Below are 20,749 nucleotides of genomic sequence, written 5' to 3'. Positions count from 1 at the left end.
GAGAAGTTTCGGTAAAGGAATTGCGGATGCCAGATTGAGAATGAAACCAAAGGAGGCAGAAAAAAAAAAAAAAAAAAAAGAGAGGCCAAGGCACTAACATTGAAATTGGAATTTTATTATTTTATAGGCCATGTTTGGATAATACCATTTCAAAAATTTGTGAACTTCAATTAAATTTTATTTTTTATATCTAACTTAGACAAATGATAAAAACTAAATACATTTATTTTATTATTACAATTAGATGTATAATTTTAAAATAATTTAATTATACTAGATATAAAAATTTTAAAAAATCTGTGTACACATTTTTTTGTCATTTAAAAAAGAACATTATAATTGTTTTAATTATTATTTAATAATGTCTCATATTTATCTATTATTTTTATAATTATAAACAATTTATTAGTGTAATTTTTTTTTTCAATTGCAATTTTCATAAAAAATTTCCATTTTTCTTTTTTATAATTTAATTTAGTTGGCTACGTGTATGAAACTGATCCGCGCGCCAAACCGGAAGCTTATCCGTTGCGTGAGCTTCATAAAATAATATCAAAACCAATACCTAACTAACGGTCTCTGTGAATCTGAAAATGGTGAGTTTGATTTTGATGGCTTCTTCTCTCTCTAATCCTTCATGTTATCATCATCATCATCATCATCATTCCTTCAGAGTCAGAGCATCTTCTGCTGCGCCTCGTGTTGATCTCAATACCCTTCAATCTGCTATTGCTAAGGTTTCTGTTTCTTCCCTTCTCTTCTCTTGTATTTTAATTTCTTCATATGCCTATCAAAATTCAACCATGGCGGACACAACTTTCTATTCATCCTGTTGTGGCATTCATACATCGCATAAGTATTTGGTTAGAGATGAAAAATGTGAGTGTGAGGGGATTTGAATTGATTGATTTCAATTAGGGCAGTAGAACTATTTGAAGATGCGGGCAAATGCGCAATCGTTGAAGCTAATTAAGTTAGTATTAAAATTCTTTGGAGTGCTTATGGTCATTATATGCACCTAAGGAAGGCCGCAAGACCATCACTCCCTCGAATTTTAATTTTTAATTTAGAGTAGGTTGAATTTGAGTTTATTTTTATCATAATGCATTTATTTTTAATATAATACTATGAAAGTTTTTGCGACGGAAGCTGTTATGCAGAAATCGAGTGTTGATGGTAGACTTACACTTTTTACAATGAAAGCGGTTTTTTTCAAAATCGGGCACCAATGGTAGCATTAGTGATAGACTTATCAGTTTTTCGACGGAAACTGTTATACCGAAATCGAACACTAGTGTTAGTATGGGTGATACGCATGGCAGTTTTTGTGACGGAAGCTGTCGAAATCAGATATCGATTATGACATGGGTGATAGGCTTGGCAATTTCTATGGCGGAAGCTATTATGTCGAAATCAGGCACCGGTAATAGTATGAGCAATAGACTTAACAATTTTTGCGGTGGAAACTGTTATACCAAAATCGGACACCGGTTGGGTGATAGTTGACAGTTTAAATTAAGATAGAAGCTATTATGCCGAAATCGGGCACCGGTGATAGCATAGGTGATAGACTTAACAGTTTTTGCGACAGAAATTGTTATGCCGAAATCGGACACTAGTTATAGCATGTAATTATAGTTAAGTTATGATTAGTTTAAAATAATATATCGACTTTAAACTTATTAAATGAATATTTTACTTGGGTTAGTAAATACTTTAATTTTTTAAATATAAATATTGTATTGGCTCTATTGCGTCCGTCACTGGTTATTGTTGATTACTTATAAGAACTTGGTATTAATGCCTAATTAAGGAGTGTAAGCTTACATGAATATGTGTCCATGAAATTTTGATGAACAAAGATTATGAATTATTATAGATTTCAAAGTCCTGTTAATGAATACATTTATGCTGCAGAAAGACAGTGATGCTGTTAAGGAGGCACTTGATCAGCTAAGGGAAGATGGTTGGGCTCAGAAATGGAGTTCTCAGCCCTATGTCTCTCGTCGTACGGTCAGTACGTCTCCATTACAAGCAACAAGTTGTGGGATAGTGCAACAGTTACAAATCCTTTAGCACACATGTACATGAATTGTGAATGGTTTTCTTTTTAACGAGTTATTTTTATTTACTTGTTTATTGAACATATTGTTTGATTCTATGTATCTTTTGTGCCAGACATCCGTCCGGGAACTAACAACTCTTGGAATAAAAAATGCAGAGAACCTGGCAATTCCAAGTGTTAGAAATGATGTAAGTGTTCCTGGCAATTCCAAGTGCTAGAAATGGTGTAAGTGTTAGCTGGGATAATCACAGCTTCTTGGATCAGAACTCTGATCCAAATGCTGTTTTTTATTTTGAATTAATTTGTTTTCCTCCTTTAAGCGGGTAGCTTTGGCTGGTTGGAGTAAGTAATTAAGGAAGTAGAACTTCTCAGGAATTGAAAAGTTTATCTTATTTGATTTGCACTGTTAAATTAACTTCTTGGGAAATAAAATATTTTACTTTCCTAATTTACCTAAATGATACTTGATAAGTTGTACTTTTTTAGTTAAGTTCAATAGAATTTAACAATTTATTCTTTAATTTGCTACATTTAAAATTATATTATGGATATGATTGTCTTTTATATCTGAAAGACAATCTAATTTTTTGAGAAATTGATTTGTATATCAAACATATTTATATCATACTTTATAGTAATTGAATTCTCATAAATGTACTTTCTGAAAAATATACTTATAAAAAATAGAGTAATTTGAACAAAACAAGACCTTATTCTGTTGGGGTCGCTGGTTCGGCTATCAAAAATCAATCCTTCTCAGAGCCCACAAGTGTGCAATGCCTTTTTTGGTTTCCCTTCTTTCTTTTCCTTGCTTTATGGTGAATTGGATAGAGGCTTCTGAAAGTTATAATCCAAAATGAATTAAATACTTGTTTAAAAAATGCCATTTCTATGGTTAATATCTTTGAGTAATACAGGCGGCTTTTCTTTTCACAGTGGTGGGAACAACAGGATTTTTGGGAGTCCTTGCTGGCCAGCTTCCAGGAGTAAGTCACTAGCATTTCTCTTTTCTTTCTTCTGTGTTTGTATTATAGACATAGAAGAGATCAATCCTGAGTTCCTAACAATTCTAGTTCAACACTTAGGATTGGGGCTTCTTTGTACCATATTTGATTGGGAGCATTTCTCTAATAGTCTTGGCAGTGGGAAGCATTTCTCCAGGGTAAGAGCTATAGTTATACAGAACTCACGAATCTTTTCAAGGCATTGATATTACGATAAATCTGTTTCCTTTTTATTAAGTTGGAGATCAGAAATACAAAACTCATGTATGCTTCTGCTATTTATTGCAGGCTTCTTCAAGCTGCTATTAGTGGCTTTTCATCATTTTTTCCTGATTATCAAGACCGGATAGCTAGACACGAAGGAGCTCATTTTTTGAGTACTCTATTGTTAATAACTTAATTTACTATCACAATGATTGATATATTCCTCATTCATTCATTCATCAATTGATTCTATAAATCGCCTGTGTTTCAGTTGCCTATTTGCTTGGAATTCCTATACTGGATTACTCGCTAGATATTGGGAAAGAGCATGTCAATCTCATTGATAAAAGCCTGGAAAAACTGATATATAGTGGGCAGCTTGATACCAAAGATCTAGATAGGTGCAACTTTGCTAAGCTACAGTGCTTCTTTATAATTCATATTTGCTTAAATTGTTCAAAATTTATATGGTACACAGAAGAGATTAAGCTAATATAACCCATTTTTTCCCCTCAGGTTGGCTGTGGTAGCAATGGCTGGACTTGCTGCAGAGGGTCTGCAGTATGACAAAGTGGTTGGTCAATCCGCTGATCTTTTCACTCTCCAGGTGCGTAAAATTATGTGAAATTCTTAGGTAAACTCGGTCCATGACGTCATCTGTAAACTAAGCCAATCAAATCATTTTATGATAATGTATTATGAGTGAGGTGTAGTGATTTAATTGGCTTGGTATACCTTAGCAGAAGTTTAAGCGTTTTAGAGAGATCAATGTTGAATGTAGAGCAGCAGCAAGTTAATGCAGGTTTTACCTTTTTCTGCAGAGATTTATAAATAGGAGCAAACCACAACTTAGCAAAGATCAGCAACTAAATCTTACTAGATGGGCTGTAAGTGAATTTTTTGTATGATGAAAATGGTAGGCGCACATCAAGAAAACATTTAGAATGCTAATGGTTGAGAAACTAATGCAGGTTCTGTTTGCCGGATCTCTCCTGAAAAATAACAAAGTCCTTCATGAAGCTCTAATGAAAGCAATGTCAAACAAGATGACTGTATTAGAATGCATTGAAGCGATTGAGAAAGCTGCATAATTCAACAGCCAAAAGAGTTTTGCCTTTTTACCCCCTTTTGTACTTGCCCATCACTCTCATCTTAATTTATAAATATAGAAATTAGATGATTTTGTTGCAAGCTAAGTTCATTATGCAAAGGGCAAGAATTCAGAGGATAAAATTGTGTATGTATCTCATTCATGATTCATAGGCACTGCACAAAAGATTGTGAAAAGTCATTTATTAAATGCAAATAAGAAATCTGCAAGCCATGTTGAATGCAAGTTGGAAAACAGAATAGACAGCAATGGGGAGGAGTGAGATGACAAAATGAAAATGAAACTATTTTATATCTTCTCTGAAAGGTCTCCACCCTGCCTTTCTTTTAGGCCAGCCAGAGAAAAAGCATGTCGGTTTTAGATTGTGGCCTGGCCCTACTTATAAGTTGTAACCCCTTGCTTGGAAGCAAAAGAGTGTTGTTGTTAAGCATTGTAAAGTATCTTCTAAAGAACATTTTATTAGAAAACTTAAAAATTTTAAGTTCTAGTTTAAATTTACCACGACATATTTGGATTATATAAATTCCAAAATAGTAAAAAAACTTTTTTAAATGACTTTTGTCAATACCATCTAAAAGGAAATTTTATGTATTTCCATAAAAGCAAAAGCTCACAAAAGCAGGCAAAACAAATTATGAAAATCACGTTTTTTTCCTTCGACTGACCCATGGTGGAGAGAGAGAGAGGAATGCATATACACTAAAAGTAGGGAAAAACTGAACCCTTTATTCATTTGAAATCAAACTTCGGCATCTCAACTCAAGTAAGCCGATATTTTCATTCTACAGACAATCGTGCAAGGATTTTATTCGTGCAGGAATAGAAGTAATTCTACAACTCTACAGACCACCGTGCAACGATTTTATTCGTGCAGGAACAAAAGTAATTCTACAGCAAGATGACTTGTCTATAATTAAGCGTAGCCTCTGAGGTGCTCTCAGCTAAACAATTAAAAGATTCATTGAAACCTGTGGAAGCGATTTCAAGGTGTAGTCTCTATGAAGGTATTAGCTCTCTTCATCTACACCCGCCCATACATTGAAAGCAAATCCCTTAGTCTTGTTGCTTCTTTCTCCATCTGATTGAAACTTAAGGAACTAGGTACCCTCCAGCCCCAGTTTCCAAACTGCATCCAAATCATTAAAATAGGTACGTCAATGGTCCGAATTATGTGGAAATCTTTCATACTTGCACATTAAAGTTATGATTCAATAGTAAAATTCTTCAAACTATTCAAGTTGATATCTTATATAACCTCAGGTAATCTTAATTCTACAGGAATTGGTGTAATAAAGATGGCCTCAACACCCAGATTCGACTTCCAGCTTCAGCTGCATGGTAGCTCTAGAATTGGACTAACCAGGGACCAAGCTCAAATTTTCCATGTCAATCTTATGACCAGGATAGGGAGGAAAAGGGTCAAATGTATATGATAGAGGCATAGAAAGATGGTGACATTTTGAATAAGCTGAATCAGATTGGCCAAAACCCCAATGTATGGTGAGGATTTTTTTTTCAGACATGTAAAAGATTCATACAAATTTTAAAATAGGTGCATGTAGCTAAAGCACAATAGAATATAGAATATCTAAATCTAGCAGTGGCAAAGTACATGAGTGAAAAACTGGAAGCATAGATCCTAGAGACTTTCCAGTGGGATCTCTGCAAGCAATATTTAACAATGAACAACAATCATGCAGCCGATGGAACCCTAGTGCATCTAACCATCTATCAAGCTATTTCTTTACCTGAGTAGCAGGGACGTTCATCCTGGCAGAATTCCCCAGTCCAAGAATATCTTGCAGGGGTATAACTGCAGTTTGGGCCACTGATGAACACACAGCTTGGATGAGCGCCCATGGCATATCATCCTCTTCAGTAATTGAAAGATACTTCAGGACCTGAATTAACAATATCAGTGCGATAAATAGACAACCATAATAGTGGACCATAAACCCTTCTGTTATATGTATAAATGAGAGATTTCACATGGTAACAAGTGAGCCATACTACCAAAACCACTTACATTTGATTTCTCCTCTTGCTTCAAAATGTCCCACCAACCTCGGGTCTGTTACAATTACATAAGTAAAAACCGTTAGCTGACCAGAGTTTAAAATTAGGAGTTTTGGAGTCAAGTGAAAGAATTAGATATACTATTTCAACAGTTAAGCATCACTTCCTAGGTATCATTAAGGTCTAAAATTAACCTGTCAATAAAACTTGGAAACACATTTACATGATTGCGTAGTCAGTAGAAGGGGAAGTCACAGGAATAGAGAATTCCAAGGGCATAGGCAAATTATTACCGTGTCATTATCATGAGTTCCGGTGTATACAACTTGATTGGCTTCATGGTTATGAGGTAAATGAGGGTTATCAGCGTCACCTCCAAATCCTAAACCAACAAAATACAGAAGATAATTACAAGACCACAGGACACAAACATCAAGGTAACACACATTTATGATGACTAATTGCACTAAAAATCAGAAGCAACTTTACCAAACTGAAGGACAGCCATTCCAGGAGCACCAATATCTTTCCTAAGCTGCACTACATCCTCAGTAATGACTCCCTGTAATGTCACAATAAAGAGATCATTGCATATCACTATGAACTCAAGAGAAAAGTAAAAGGATATGTAAACAAAATGTTTTGTTCCAAAAATTCATCCTTCATAAAATTGTTTTTCTTGTATATAACCAATTATATTCAACAATTAATATAGCATGCATTCATATTTCTCAAAGCATTTTAACTTGTGTACAAGGAGATAGTTATATACATAATCGACCCAAAATTTGATGAATGAGTAATGACAATCAGGTCAATTATATTCCAATGATCTGATACTTTCATATATGATATATGTTGAAGTGGTACATTCATGGTAATGATATAGATAAGAATGAATAAATAAATAAATCACGCTCTGTTATGTGAAGTGCTATTTTCTTCAATATCAAACATGGATCATGAAGGAAAATTTTACTGCAAACAGGTAGCAACAATTTAGTATGTCAAACAAACGTCATCTCCATTACTAGTAAACTTAAATTAAATGTGCATCCACAGGGGTAGCGCTGTAGTAAGTTTAGCAACTAGCGAGAGATATAATTCCACCTTAACTATCCCATAAGACATGTGAAAGAGAAATTTCTTTGCGTTCTATAAGACGACACATACCAAATCTTCTGCTATGATGCTGATCTTTCCAACAGCTCTAGAGATGGCATCAAATAAGGATTTCCCAGGTCCAGCCTACTGTCATCAAAATATATCTACATTGTATAACAGGAACTTTATAAAATTTACACTTCAATTCAAATTACAGAAACCAGACCTTCCAGTTTCCCATCATCGCAGTTTTTGCATCTGCACAGTAATTCAACTAGGTATAAATGACACCAAGCTTTAAAACAACAAGTAGTCAAACTAATCCAATTGAACATTAACTCACCAGAAGGAACAGCCCAAAAGCCAGCAAAACCTCTAAAATGGTCAATTCTAAATTCATCATACAGATCTTGAGCTCGTTGTAAGCGGCGTACCCACCATGAATATCCATCTTTCTCCATGCTTTTCCAATCATAGAGAGGGCTTCATGTCAGATAAAATTTATTGGTTAGTTGGCCCATATATTCACTAAAATATTGATTGAACAGTGTGTGTGCAAGAAAGAGCATTATGACAGGAAGAAACATAGAAAAATTTATATATCAGAAACCTATTTGCATTGCCTAACAGTTGAAATAATAGGAGATTATATACATGTGCATAAGAACCCCCTAAATTCAATTTCAGGCATAGTGATTATTGGACAAGTTAACAACCACCCTATCATTTGTGGGTCTCAGAGTTATCACTCAGAGGTTTTGGTGCAAATATATTGATACCATAAAGAACCACCATCATGGAACCTATTAATAGCACTCCAGTAAATATTATAGGAGCCTAGAAAAAGATGAGAACATATAGAATAGTGTACTAGGCAGACAATTTGTTAACATATAAGCAAATGCAATTGCACTAACAAAGTCATATCTGGTATGAGTCTACAGATTTTTCAAATAAAAGATAAACATTTGCAGTTGAAGAATGATGAGAATCATGCACACTACATTATTTAAACATAAAATCAAATGATTTCCCTTGCTAATATTTTGTTTAGCACAAACCTTCCCCACAATTGACCAGTAGCACTGAAGGCATCAGGAGGAACACCACTGACTAGAAGAGGAAAGCCTTTCCTATTCTGGCAGATAAATAAAAATATTAGTAAACATCTCACTGCATTTCGTGCATGATTAATGAGAAGGAATAGAAAAGTAAACACATGTAACATGAACAACAATTTACAAAATCTGCAAAGGAATCCCTTACCAACAAAAAATATTTCTTATTTGCCCAAACGTCAGCACTGTGATAACCTACATAAATAGGCATGTCTCCCATTATACTGATTCCCTTCTCCTGTGCATAGTTGCGCACTTTCTGCCATTGCCTCTGGAACAAGAACTGTTGGGCGATGAAAATGTCTATCTGCGCAGCACAAGTGGGTAATTTTAAGGAAACAGGTATAGCTATTGTGAGTGAACAAGGGGTTGCATGAGAGAGAGAAAAGTTGTATCCAGATCTTACAAAATCCTTTTTGCTTTGATAAATTTCCTCCAAGGCTGAAAGATGGCGGTTTTTTAAAGGTTCGGGCCAAGCATACCAATTCAAGGTATTTAATGTATCATCAATAGCAGCAAAATAAGCTGCATCTTCAAGCCAACCTGCAAGATCACAAATATAAGTAAAAAATTATAGAAGCATTAAACAGGCAGTATACAGCAGGCACATAAAACAAAGAGAGGTGAACATAAAATTAGATATGTTCAATTTATTGCCTATTCTATTACAAAATAATTCAAGTAACTAGCACCAAGAGAGTGCAAACCAATTATAAAGCAGACCTATATGCTTTATAACAAATCAAGAAATTAGTAGATGGAGTTTTTCCCAAAGCCTAAAAAAGGATAGATAGAGAGAAAGGGAGAAGAGGGTGCGAGTTATCTAGAATTGTAAAGTTTGTACGCTTGTGCAATTTCTTAATTTTTGAACCATGAATCCAAAACTAAAGTAAGTATATTAACTACCACAAGTAGAAACACACCATTAATGAGTAACTAGGATTCCACGAGCATGAACAAAAGTCAATTGTAGACAATAAGAATCTTACCTGATATTTGAGGGTCCTTGCAGAAATCTTCAAGCTGGTTTTTAAGCTCACTGCCACTCCGAATAAGCCTCTCTGCAGCCTAAAAAAGGACTGATGTAAGATATTTTTAGCCTAAGAATGCAAGAAATAGATACTAAAATTGAGACCAACTAGTAAAAACAAAACCAATTGGGAAAAATGTTCAATATCATTTTCCCTGCATAATTTTGGTGATAGCTGATATATTGACAACCAGCCTCCCTCGGGCCCCCAAAATGAAGAAACAAAATCCTCAAAGAAAGGAGTAATAGAGTGCACATAGTAGCTTCAGAAGGCTAGAAAGATAATCCTAATTAAACATAGGATTGCAAGCATTTATACCAATCATAGCATTCTTTCTCTGGTTATCCTTTAGCTTAGCAGGACATATGCAACTGTCCTTTAACTAAGCTGCAGACCTCTTTGAATATATAAGATAATACCAGAAAACTTGCCACAATTTAATTTACCTTAACCACCAAGGGATCCTTTAGCTTAGCAACAGCATCAAAGTTCACTCGATCAGAAATTCTGCATGAATATCACATCAGTAACTTGATTGGTAAATAAGGAAATAAGAAACACCATGTGATGGAAGTCAAATAAATAATACTCAAGAGACATATAAATCAATTTTCCTCACACAGGTTCTGGAAGCTCATCCTTCATCAACAAGCCGTCCTTTACAAGCTCCTCCAGAGAAATTAAGAGCGTATTACCACAATTTGCATCCTGAAAACAACTTACCATTAAAGATAAGCACCAACATGTGACAAGCATTCAAAGAACTAACCAACTAGTTAAAATAATGATGCATTTAGTGGTTGCATTCTGGAATAATGTTTTAAATCCCAAAACGACACAAGTAACTGTTGAATAGGCGCTGTTCAGAACCATCAGTGGCAGTGTTTTCTTTCCCTTTTTTAATCGCATTTAGCACAGTCTTGCTTCTATAAATATGAAAATAAAAGGATTACAACAAGCTGAAGACATCGTAGGCAAATATATGAAGCGTTTCAGATACGGAACTATCCAAGTAATTAAATATTTGGCTCCTTTATTTTCATCCAATCCATCCATGATTGCCTAACAGATAAAAGCTCAAAAATCAGCACTTAAAGCTATACTGATGGTGTTCAAGCATGCTAAGAATAACAGTTTGCTTAATCAATATTTGTACTCTTCTTAGAAGCTGATATTGACCCACTAATAGAGCTCTAAATTGCAGATTTCAATATCGTACATCAAAATGCTAAAAAAGCCACAGTAATTTACTTGCTGAAAAGAAATGTCACCTGGCCTGAGTATGGTGATCCTTCTTCATTAGCCTTTCTTCCTGGAGGCACAAGGGGAAGGACCTACATAATACAAGTAATAGTAAGTATTTAAAAAAACTACAAAAGCTGATTATTTTTTTAAAAAATATATATGTAATTTTTCCACCAACGACCTGCCAAACAGAGCAACCAGCGTCATGAAGCCAATCAATGAAGCGAAAAGCTTCCTCTCCGAGATCTCCAATACCGTAAGGCCCTCGGAACGACGTCGGATGCAGCAAAATGCCAGCTCTCCTCCGATGGATAGGATCAAGTTTTGGTAACCATTCGTCGTAATCAGCAGGCAAGTCCTCGCCGACGCCGATGGTAGAGGATAAAGAAACTGCGTCGGTTCTGAAAATGAGTTTAGAGGCGTGGAGTTTGGGTTGGGAATTGAAGAGAGGCAAGGAAATTGAAGAAGGTGGATAAGAGGAGAGATCGAGCTTTTTGGAACAGAAAAGAGAAGAAGAAGAAGAAGAAGAAGAAAGGACGAAGTGAGAGCTATGTAGCGCCATGGATTGACATGTAGGGAAATGGAAGAGAGAGATATATATAGAGAGAGAGCGCGCAGAAGTTGCAACGGATGGATGAGGGAGGTGAGTTAGCTAAAAAAAACCGAGAGAGAGTTGGAGAATAGAGACTCAGCTGTTTTTGCTGAGAAGCGAAGTGAAAAAGGAAGCACCAGATCCACGAGATAAGGACCTTTTTGAAATTATATATTGAAATTAAATAATTTATTTAAAAAATGAAAATGTTGAAGCTAACTAGCCAAGTATATCTGTAGTATAATTTTAAAATAAATATCAAATTAATATTTAATAAACATTTTCATTTAAAATCAAATTTATATTAATATATACCATTTTAAAAAAATTTACAAACATAGTTTTAATCTAATATAATTTTTTAAGTCAATTATTAATTTTATATATATAATCAATAGAGAGAAAAAAAAATCCTCTCTGGTTGTTTCCCATTTCCTTTCTTTTTTCTCAGAGAAATTGAGAGGTGCACTGTTCACCTCCCTTGCCTTAAGGAGGTTTGTTTTGGTTTTTTGAGTTTGTTGTCGTGTCTGGCTCCATTGGTGTTTGGTCTCCCTTGCATTGGCTAATCAGACTATATCTTGCTTCGTTACTTTTTATCTTTTTTATTCTGTTTTTATATCCGGGTACCCTTTAGATTATTTTTCGTAAATGTTGAAAAATTTAAAAAATATTTTTTAAAAAAATAATTTTTTAAAATAAATAGAGCCTTAAATAATAATTTAATTAACTAATATGAGATAAGTTCATAACAAATACATCGTATACAAGCATCATCTATGTTATAAAATAAAAGAGAATTATAACAACAAAAATAGGAACAGAAATTTGATAGAATTTTTAATCACTCCATGCAAGAATTTTTTTTCAAATCATTCGCTGTTTAAAGTTTATTAACTTCATTAATTGAAAATTCATGCCTAACTAAATTTGACACAAAAAAAGAAAATTCTTTCAAGTTATAAGATTGCCCTACTCTCAAAATTCAAAACTCCAGGCCACTAATATATTTAATAAAACTTGATATATTTAATCAAATGAATACAAAGCGCATTTTAGCATGAAATCAAATTTACTTTAATCTACCGAATAACATAAAATTAATTAAGTACATTTGATGTAAATTTATCTCGAATGAGAATAAAATCAATACGTACTAGATTAATATTAAGATTTATTTAAAATTAATTAAAATATGTACAACAAATATATAAATATTAACAAAAATATTTAATATAATAATTATTAAAGAAAAAAACAGAACTAGTATTTGGAAAAAATGGGAAAAAAGGTTAAACTCTAATCTCAATTTTATTTACGCATATAGGGCAGTTTATTTTACAAAACATTGGAGCAGGATTATTTCGATAATACCTGCATATAACATGGGGCAACAACTAATTTCTTGAAAAAGGGAACCTGAATCCTTGGATGGATGGCCCTGGTTTCTCTGGCTTTTATGTATAATTAGTACAATTAGGGTTTATATTTCAGAGAAATTTAGATATCATCAGACCAATCATTAATCTCACCATCATAGAACAGGCCATCCACAACCTCATCAATTAGTAAATCAATGAATGTATTGCAACTTGTTGTGAAGATACGGCCTACTCTATTGCGAGCACTGGAGAACCAAGCGAAAATTGCAGCGCAGGTCACTGCTCCTAAGCACACACCGCCTGCTTCAGCAATCCCTTGTATGTCCATCTTTCTGAAAACTGAGTTTCCAGTCACCAACTCTGTCCCCACAGTTACAGCAAACACAATCTGCAGGAAAATAACCCATCTTGATTACAAATTGATCAGAATTTTCATTATAAAACAATCATGGGTTTATATCCTTGATTCTTAATTATTGCTGTGTTTGTCTTCAAATTCAGTGTGCTATAGTTTATATTCTCATCAATCTCATAGGTGCATAAGGCAAGGAAGAAATACAAGGGAAAAGTAAGCCAATCATATAGTTCCGGTTACTCTCAGCACACCACTCATGTTCATAACTTGCTGTGAGTGAGCTAACAAAGAATAGATGAAGAGATTCTCACCATGGCCAGTCGTCCTGAAATGATCTCGAAATCGTGACTCTTCTTGGAGCTCTCGATGTACTCTGATAAAGTCTCAAAAAACGGCGACACCTCATCTACACCGTCCTTTTTGGTCTTCACCACCGCAAAACGATCCTCACCGTACGATCTCAGTGTACACAGCCTTGGCTGCAACATAAGCTTCGCGTTTGGATCTGTTTCACTCAACTTTAACTTTGGAGCCGGAACCTGAACAGAAACGGGATTTTCTCTCTTCAAAATAGCAGGTTTCTGCGCACCGAGCTCGCAGTGAATTGCACGCGCCACAGTGGCCATTCACAGGAAGAGGAAGAAACTGTTACTAGCCTACTAGGTATTGTTTGGCTGATTCCTTTAGAATCTCTGAGGTTATGTCAGAAGTTAGAACTGTTTGTCGTGGTGGCTTATGAATCCACGTCTGGGCTTGTTTGTGAGATGGTAGAGTTCGCGGGTGTAGGGTCCAGAGATTACGTGGCAACTCTTTCGTTCGTTGACGTCGTTTTCAGAAGATGGAATAGCGTGTCAATAATTGAGTGGATTTGTCGTTCAACGACCTGTCACTTTATTATGAAAAGCTGATTGAATCTATGAATTCGTCGTTAGGCCAAAAGGCCCAAAACAAAAGGAAAAGAGCGAAAAGAGGCAGTGGGCCTTTAGGAATGTTGAAGATTGCGAGTCGCCCATCAGATGAGCTCGTCCCATATTAATGCTAGCTTATTTCCCTTTAATTAAATTTAAATTAATTTAATTTGACGTTAAAATCAAATTCTAAAATTGTCAAAGATTATAAAGAATTAATCGCACTGATTATAATTTTAATTTAAATACCAATTTGATAAATTTTAAATAAATTTAAATGCTATTTAAATAAATATATTTTAATCTGAAATTAAATGTTATCGAAACATTTTACTTTAACTAATTCAATTTAATTTTAAGTTATAATTAAATTAATAATTTAACCTATATACTTAGAATCTCTTTGTTTTAGAGAAAATATTTTTATAAAAATATTTTTTATATTTTTTGCATTTAAACATTAATTAATAAAAATAGTTTTTTGATAAAAAAAATATTTAAAAAAGCTCTCTCTTTTAATAAGTAAAATCATTTTTTACACTTTAAAAAACTTATTAAATTCCTATATATTAATTTATTAATATATTTTATTTTTAAATTAAAATTAAATTATAAAAAATAATTTTTTTTATTTGTCATATAAATACAAGCTATTCTTTTTATATAAACAAATGTATGTTTATAAAAAAAATTTGTGACAAGATTTCTTAGGACGTAAAAAAATTCTATTTATTCAGATTTTTATTCCTTCCTACACATTTCTTTAATTTTTTTTTACCATACAAACAGCTTTGTCTTGAAACAATTTAAATAAGCTAATTTAGGATCAGACTCAATAGCTCTATGAACATTCAAATCCCACCCTGTCCAAACTAAAAGTTTACAAGTATAGCCCAACCCAATCAACACCTGCATGCCCTTCCACTGCCAATCCACCGTAACGCACCAGAATCCACCGCTTATTTGCCACACAAGAGAAGCAACACAGATCCACCAGTAATCGATAATTCCGATAATCAATCCACCGCAAGCCATCATCAACTCACAGTCAATCTCTCCCTCTTTTTCTCTTCTTTCTCTCTTATTTCTTCTTCAATTTATTATTTTCCTTTATTACAATTTACTCTCAACTTCTTTAGAAGGCCATCAAGGATTTCTCATTGATGGATCCTTTTTTCAAATTTTACTCTTCCTTTTTTCAAAATTATAATAATAATTTACATTTTTTCCCTCGAAAAATACTCGATGCATCCATTCAATTAATAGAAATAAGGATTACTGTTACTCTGTTATAAAGCAGACGGTGAATAACTTAATTTATATTTATGATATTTATTAATTGGATAAAATTAGAGTAAGAAATCCGAAAACTCTATTCATTTCATTGAAATAAATCTAAACGCAATAAATAATTTTCTAAAAATTTTTACAAAAGGGAAATAAAATTGTTCAATCTGTCTGCGGAGGGGGACCTTTGGGTGGAGTAGGGCGTGTCGGACCTTTGACGTCCTTGAGAGCTCTCTCTTCTACAATTACTTCCTGCAAATCAACCACAGATAGATCTGTACTTCAACACCGATTCCTACTTCAATTGAATAAAAAAAAAGAAGCACATCCATTACAAAACCTCCATAGATTCAGACTCCGCTTCTTCTTCATCTTCATTTCCTGGAATCAATGAATTGCAAGTAGATGATTGGCATCGATTCAGAAAAATACAGATAAATAATGAGGTTTACCTGCAGATGATAATTTGCTTCCTTTGATAGCTTCAAGTATGCTGAGAAACAGATCCTTCATATCTTGAGCAAATTTCTCCATCGAAATGTTCTTTTTGTGTTGCTGCAGAAGATGACATCAGCTCTTATATAGCTCGTTTGGTGTGAGAGTGGTCAGTCGGTGACCACCGCCCTGTGATGAGCTGTAAAAAATTGTACACTAATCCATTTGTTCAATTTAAAATAGAAATTAAATCAAAATTATTTAAAATTAGTATTAATTTCTTATTTAAAATAAAATTAGCTTTTGAAAAAATAAAATAGTAAACTCTTTTTAATTAAGAAATCATGCGATTCAATTGAAACACCTGAGTAGGAGTACTCTATTGCCAGTTAGCCAAGCTTGGTTGATTGACCCATGCATTTTTAGCCTTTGTTTACTAATTAGAAAATTATTATAAAAATCAATGACATTTAGCTTATAATAATATTAAAAAACTGTATTCAGAGGCATTCACTATAAACTTAAACTATTATTCACAAAAAATATATATAAACTTAAACTATAATCTAAGTGATAATCTTGATTAACACAATTTAGATGAGAAAAATGTGAATCTTAAAATTGAATTGGATAAAAAATATATCAATAAATATTTGCAATAATACAACTCAATTATTTTCTTTTTTTAAATCTATGTTAATTTTTAAAGATAATATTATTGAAAATGACAGTCATAAACTCGATAGAAAGGATTAATTTTTCGTGAATTATAAAATCTAAAATTTAGATAACCGGTTTAAAAAATATTATATTAATCGTAACTTTTCTAAATAATTTTTAAGCTCATGATCCAGCCAACCCAATAAAAAAGAAAGAAAGAAAATAAAGGAGTGAAGAGGAAGCAAAATGCCCATTGTAAAGAAAAGAGCATCATGCGGATAATTTTATCTATAGTCATTATTTATTATGGTTATTAAATTTTAATTTATTATAAAAAAATTATTAATATTTAAATATTTTTTAAAAATAGTCATTCACATGAAGTGTGATGAATTTTCTGATAAAAAGTATATATAAATTATTTTATATAATTTAAAATAATAATAATAATAATAATTTTTTTAGCTACTATAATTTATATATCTCTAAATTTTTGAATTTTATTAATTGAAATACTATTTAAAATTTAAATATATTTTTATTTTGTAGTTTATATATAATAATATAAAATATTAATAATATATATTTATTATTTTTAATTATATAATTATTTTATTAAAAATAATCATTATAGATTAATTATTAAATTATATTTTCTATAATTTTATTCATATAATTTAATTAAAAAATTAATTTTATAAAAAATATTCGTAGTATACTCACTTAAATATATAAAAAAGATATAAAAAAGATATATATAAAATATGAGAGTGGGTAGCAAGTATCATATAAAAATAATTTATATTAATGTATTTTTTTTAATTTGATATGATTAAAAAATTAAAAAGATATAAACCTATAAATTTTTAGAAAAATAAAAAAAATTATTGAAATTGAGGAGATTTAATGACAATAGTTATAGCAACTTCTTTTTACTATGTAATTTTTATAATTGAAGATAATATTAAAGTATATTTTTAAAATAGGTAATTTTATAGTATTTATAATAAATTAAATTTTAATTAATAAAAAATAAATATATTTTTTATAAAAAAATTATATTTAAAAAAATAAATAAATAAATTATAAAAAAATAAAAAGACTCATTCTTCATGTTTTTTATGCTTCATCAACTAAATAAATTTTATTTCAGTGGACAATTTTCTATAATTTTTAGTGAAGAAATATGAGAAAATTTTGTATTAGTTTATTTAAGTAGTTAAAAAGATATATATATATATATATATATATATATATATATATATATATATCTTACATGATAAATATTTTTTTATTATTTTATACTAAATAAAATACATATATTTCACCGAAAAATCTATCAAAATCTAATTTAGTAATTATTTTATGTATATTTAAATATTAATAGTTTTTTAAAATAAATTAAAATTTAATAACAATAATAAATCAATAATTAAAGTTCAGTGACATGGATGAAATTTACTCAAACCAGGGTTTAAACAACAAAAATCAATCATTACAAGAATGGATGGTCAACAATGCCTCTGATCACTTTTGATCAGTTTCTAGCTTAAACCATCAAATGGTGAGAAAAAATTCATCCCACAACTATTAGTTAGAATCGGCACTACCTAATAACCCCTCCCCTCATCATCATCATCATCTATATCTACACTCACTAACAACATCCCAGTGTCACGGTAGAATGCTTTCCCCCGATCAGGAGAAATTGGGAGTATCACCTTCGGTACCTGACTCCATAAACCCATGACGTGGCCACAGAGGATCAGACCCTGATGAAAAATATACTGAGCTCAGGCCCACTGTTCCCATCTGGGCTGATCATGTATAGAGTTTCTGAATCCTTGGAACCAACCACACGATCAAAATGGGCCCTGATGTAGGCAAGGTCCCCATCAGGACCCTCAATCTCAGAATTCCCTGGCAAAACTCCAGCTCCCATGGACACAGCCCTTAGGAGCTCCATCACTCGGAGATCATCTTCTGTGGGATCTCTTTTCACACCATACCCATTCTTTTTTCCATTGCAAAACATGTTCCATACTGGTTCTTCTAATAACTTAACCTTCTCTTTATCTGTTCTCTTTTCGCATTCCAGGGCAATTCTCACCATCCCTGAACCTAACTTCTTCTGTAACGCATTGGTCTGTACGGCTAGTTCAACAACTAAAGAAGGATAGCACATGGGACTTTCTTGTATGGACAAGCTTACTCTACCTTTACGATGTCCGAATAAAGTTCCGGTGACTCGATTTCCTGAAAAGTAGGTATGATGATTGTCCGGTGAGCTACCTTGGAGGACTGGAATCTTGCATACCGGATTTATAATAGGAAAAGATCGAAAAACTGAGCGAACAACTCGAAAAAGCTTAACTTTTTTCTTTTTCTCAGATGGATGGATAAGGTGTAAGGTTCCTTGTGACTTAGGTGGTGGTGATGATGGTGGTTTTGGAGATTCGGGTGAGTCGGCTGGGGAAGCGGGGTTGCTTCGAGCCATTGGCTCCCTCATTAATGAACTTTGATGAACCAGGGAGGGGAGACTGCCATGAGAGAGAGCAAGTGTTGGTTTGGATAGGTGATGGTATTGGAAAAGCGATGGTTAAGGTGGCCATTCAATTTTTGGTAAATGATCCTATGATTTAGGGTTATTAACCATTTTTTGTGCTGTAACACTTAATATGGCTAAATATAGCTACCTTATATAATTAATTACAAATTTAATATATTAATCATAAAAAATTAATTGAAAATATTCGGACATTATTTTAACATAAGCTAAAAAGTGCGAGTGATTTAAGTTGGCTAAAAGGTGAAGAATTTATTATTATTTAAAGTAATATTAGTTTGTTATTTCAATTCAAATTCTATTAATATTTAGGAATAGAATTCAATATAAAAACTTTGATTTTAATTAAAAATAATCAATATTTATTATATACAATACGAATATTATATAAAATTTATTTTTAAAAAAATTAAAAATTAAGAGGTAAAAACAGAAATCTCAATTTATTCAATTATATTTACCATTAAACTAAATCTATGAATATTATATAAATATTATTATAATTAATATATTACATATACAATATTGTTAATACTATTTATAAAAGTAAATGCCAATAATAAAAAAAAAAAATTAGTCCTGAATTATATATAAAAAATTAAAATATGAATATGTACAATAAATTAAAAAAGTATTTTATAAATACAAGTAAATGTTAAAAATAATTTGGGATATCTGTATTACGAGCATTATCATATCCAGCCATAATATAATATCATTTAATCGAAAAATATATTCTTTAATAATAAATATAAATGAAAAATGGCCGCCTGACATGGAGAGGGGTCTGACACATTCGTACGTACGAGTCTGAGTGATATAGACTGTTAGCATAATAGCAGAAAGGCCGAAAGACGTCATTGGCAGGTAAAAAAAGAGAGAATCTTCTTTTGAGGAGGTCTTTTTCTTCCTTCAGCTTGGGGGCTCCATGATTTTTTTTTCTCTGCAACTCTTGTCTATCCATGCTACTATAATTCATGAATCTGACTTGAACGTCAGAGGCTCTCTACCGGAGATGACCATGTTTTTTTTTGCATGTCCTTTTATCAAATCGAATATTGAGAGACCTATATGATGGAATAAGAAGAAAACCAAATATATTATGGAATAAGAGGAAAATATGATTCATTAACTTTATCATACGATATTGTTAATACTATTTATAAAAATAAATGCTAATAATAATAAAGAAATAATTAGTCCTGAATTACATATGAAAAGTTAAAATATGAATATATATAATAAGTTTGAAAAATAGAGTATTTTATAAATACAAGTAAATCTTAAAAATAAATTGGGATATGTGTATTACGAGTATGATGCCATAATATAATATCATTAAATATCATTTAATTATGGAAAAATATCATTTAATAATAAATATAAAAGGAAAATGAAAAATAATAAAAATAGAACATGAAAGAAAAATAATATTCATGAAAGGAACGAGTGGTGCCAAACCTCCAAGTTTCCTTTGCAAGGAAAACCTATTTCATTCTTCTTGCTAATATATATATATATATATATATATAATTTTTTAATATAAAAAATTATTATTTAATTTTTATAATAGAGATAAATTTATTACTTAATTATAATTATTTGATTATTCATTTAATAAAAATAAGGAGAAATTTTCCTTTTATACAGTATTAAAAATCATAATAGT

General features: G+C 31.9%; 4 protein-coding genes and 1 long non-coding RNA gene across 5 annotated transcripts; 1 reads left to right on the top strand and 4 right to left on the bottom strand.

Moving 5' to 3' along the window:
• Window positions 1-500: 500 nt before the first annotated feature.
• On the top strand, window positions 501-4,609 carry LOC110628197. Its single transcript, XM_021774732.2, has 10 exons — window positions 501-737; window positions 1,918-2,013; window positions 2,179-2,253; window positions 2,983-3,051; window positions 3,151-3,227; window positions 3,358-3,446; window positions 3,545-3,674; window positions 3,790-3,880; window positions 4,095-4,160; window positions 4,245-4,609. Exons 1-10 carry the CDS (start codon window positions 594-596, stop codon window positions 4,362-4,364), a joined length of 957 nt encoding a protein of 318 aa, XP_021630424.1. The 5' UTR covers window positions 501-593; the 3' UTR covers window positions 4,365-4,609.
• A 481-nt stretch (window positions 4,610-5,090) lies between these two features.
• Window positions 5,091-11,641, bottom strand: LOC110628196 (4-alpha-glucanotransferase DPE1, chloroplastic/amyloplastic). The gene is made up of 16 exons (XM_021774731.2): window positions 11,080-11,641; window positions 10,925-10,987; window positions 10,273-10,361; window positions 10,100-10,160; window positions 9,612-9,690; window positions 9,029-9,165; window positions 8,771-8,929; window positions 8,566-8,642; window positions 7,848-7,987; window positions 7,731-7,762; window positions 7,574-7,648; window positions 6,890-6,962; window positions 6,694-6,782; window positions 6,411-6,455; window positions 6,133-6,285; window positions 5,091-5,510 (listed from the first exon to the last, which is right to left on the bottom strand). Exons 1-16 carry the CDS (start codon window positions 11,458-11,460, stop codon window positions 5,406-5,408), a joined length of 1,758 nt encoding a protein of 585 aa, XP_021630423.1. The 5' UTR covers window positions 11,461-11,641; the 3' UTR covers window positions 5,091-5,405.
• A 1,138-nt stretch (window positions 11,642-12,779) lies between these two features.
• LOC110627478 (stress enhanced protein 2, chloroplastic) lies at window positions 12,780-13,959 on the bottom strand. Its single transcript, XM_021773810.2, has 2 exons — window positions 13,536-13,959; window positions 12,780-13,257 (listed from the first exon to the last, which is right to left on the bottom strand). Exons 1-2 carry the CDS (start codon window positions 13,848-13,850, stop codon window positions 12,988-12,990), a joined length of 585 nt encoding a protein of 194 aa, XP_021629502.1. The 5' UTR covers window positions 13,851-13,959; the 3' UTR covers window positions 12,780-12,987.
• A 1,522-nt stretch (window positions 13,960-15,481) lies between these two features.
• LOC110628814 lies at window positions 15,482-16,057 on the bottom strand. Its single transcript, XR_002490122.2, has 3 exons — window positions 15,872-16,057; window positions 15,760-15,800; window positions 15,482-15,671 (listed from the first exon to the last, which is right to left on the bottom strand). It is a non-coding gene; the product is annotated as an uncharacterized LOC110628814 (long non-coding RNA).
• A 2,222-nt stretch (window positions 16,058-18,279) lies between these two features.
• On the bottom strand, window positions 18,280-19,011 carry LOC110627657 (protein MIZU-KUSSEI 1). Its single transcript, XM_021774002.1, has one exon. It carries the CDS (start codon window positions 19,009-19,011, stop codon window positions 18,280-18,282), a length of 732 nt encoding a protein of 243 aa, XP_021629694.1.
• Window positions 19,012-20,749: the final 1,738 nt, after the last annotated feature.

This window comes from Manihot esculenta, chromosome 12 (genome assembly GCF_001659605.2).
Source record: "Manihot esculenta cultivar AM560-2 chromosome 12, M.esculenta_v8, whole genome shotgun sequence".
NCBI lineage: Eukaryota > Viridiplantae > Streptophyta > Magnoliopsida > Malpighiales > Euphorbiaceae > Manihot > Manihot esculenta.
The sequence above is the reverse complement of the archived record's forward strand: the minus strand, read 5'-3'. Positions and strand labels throughout refer to the sequence as shown.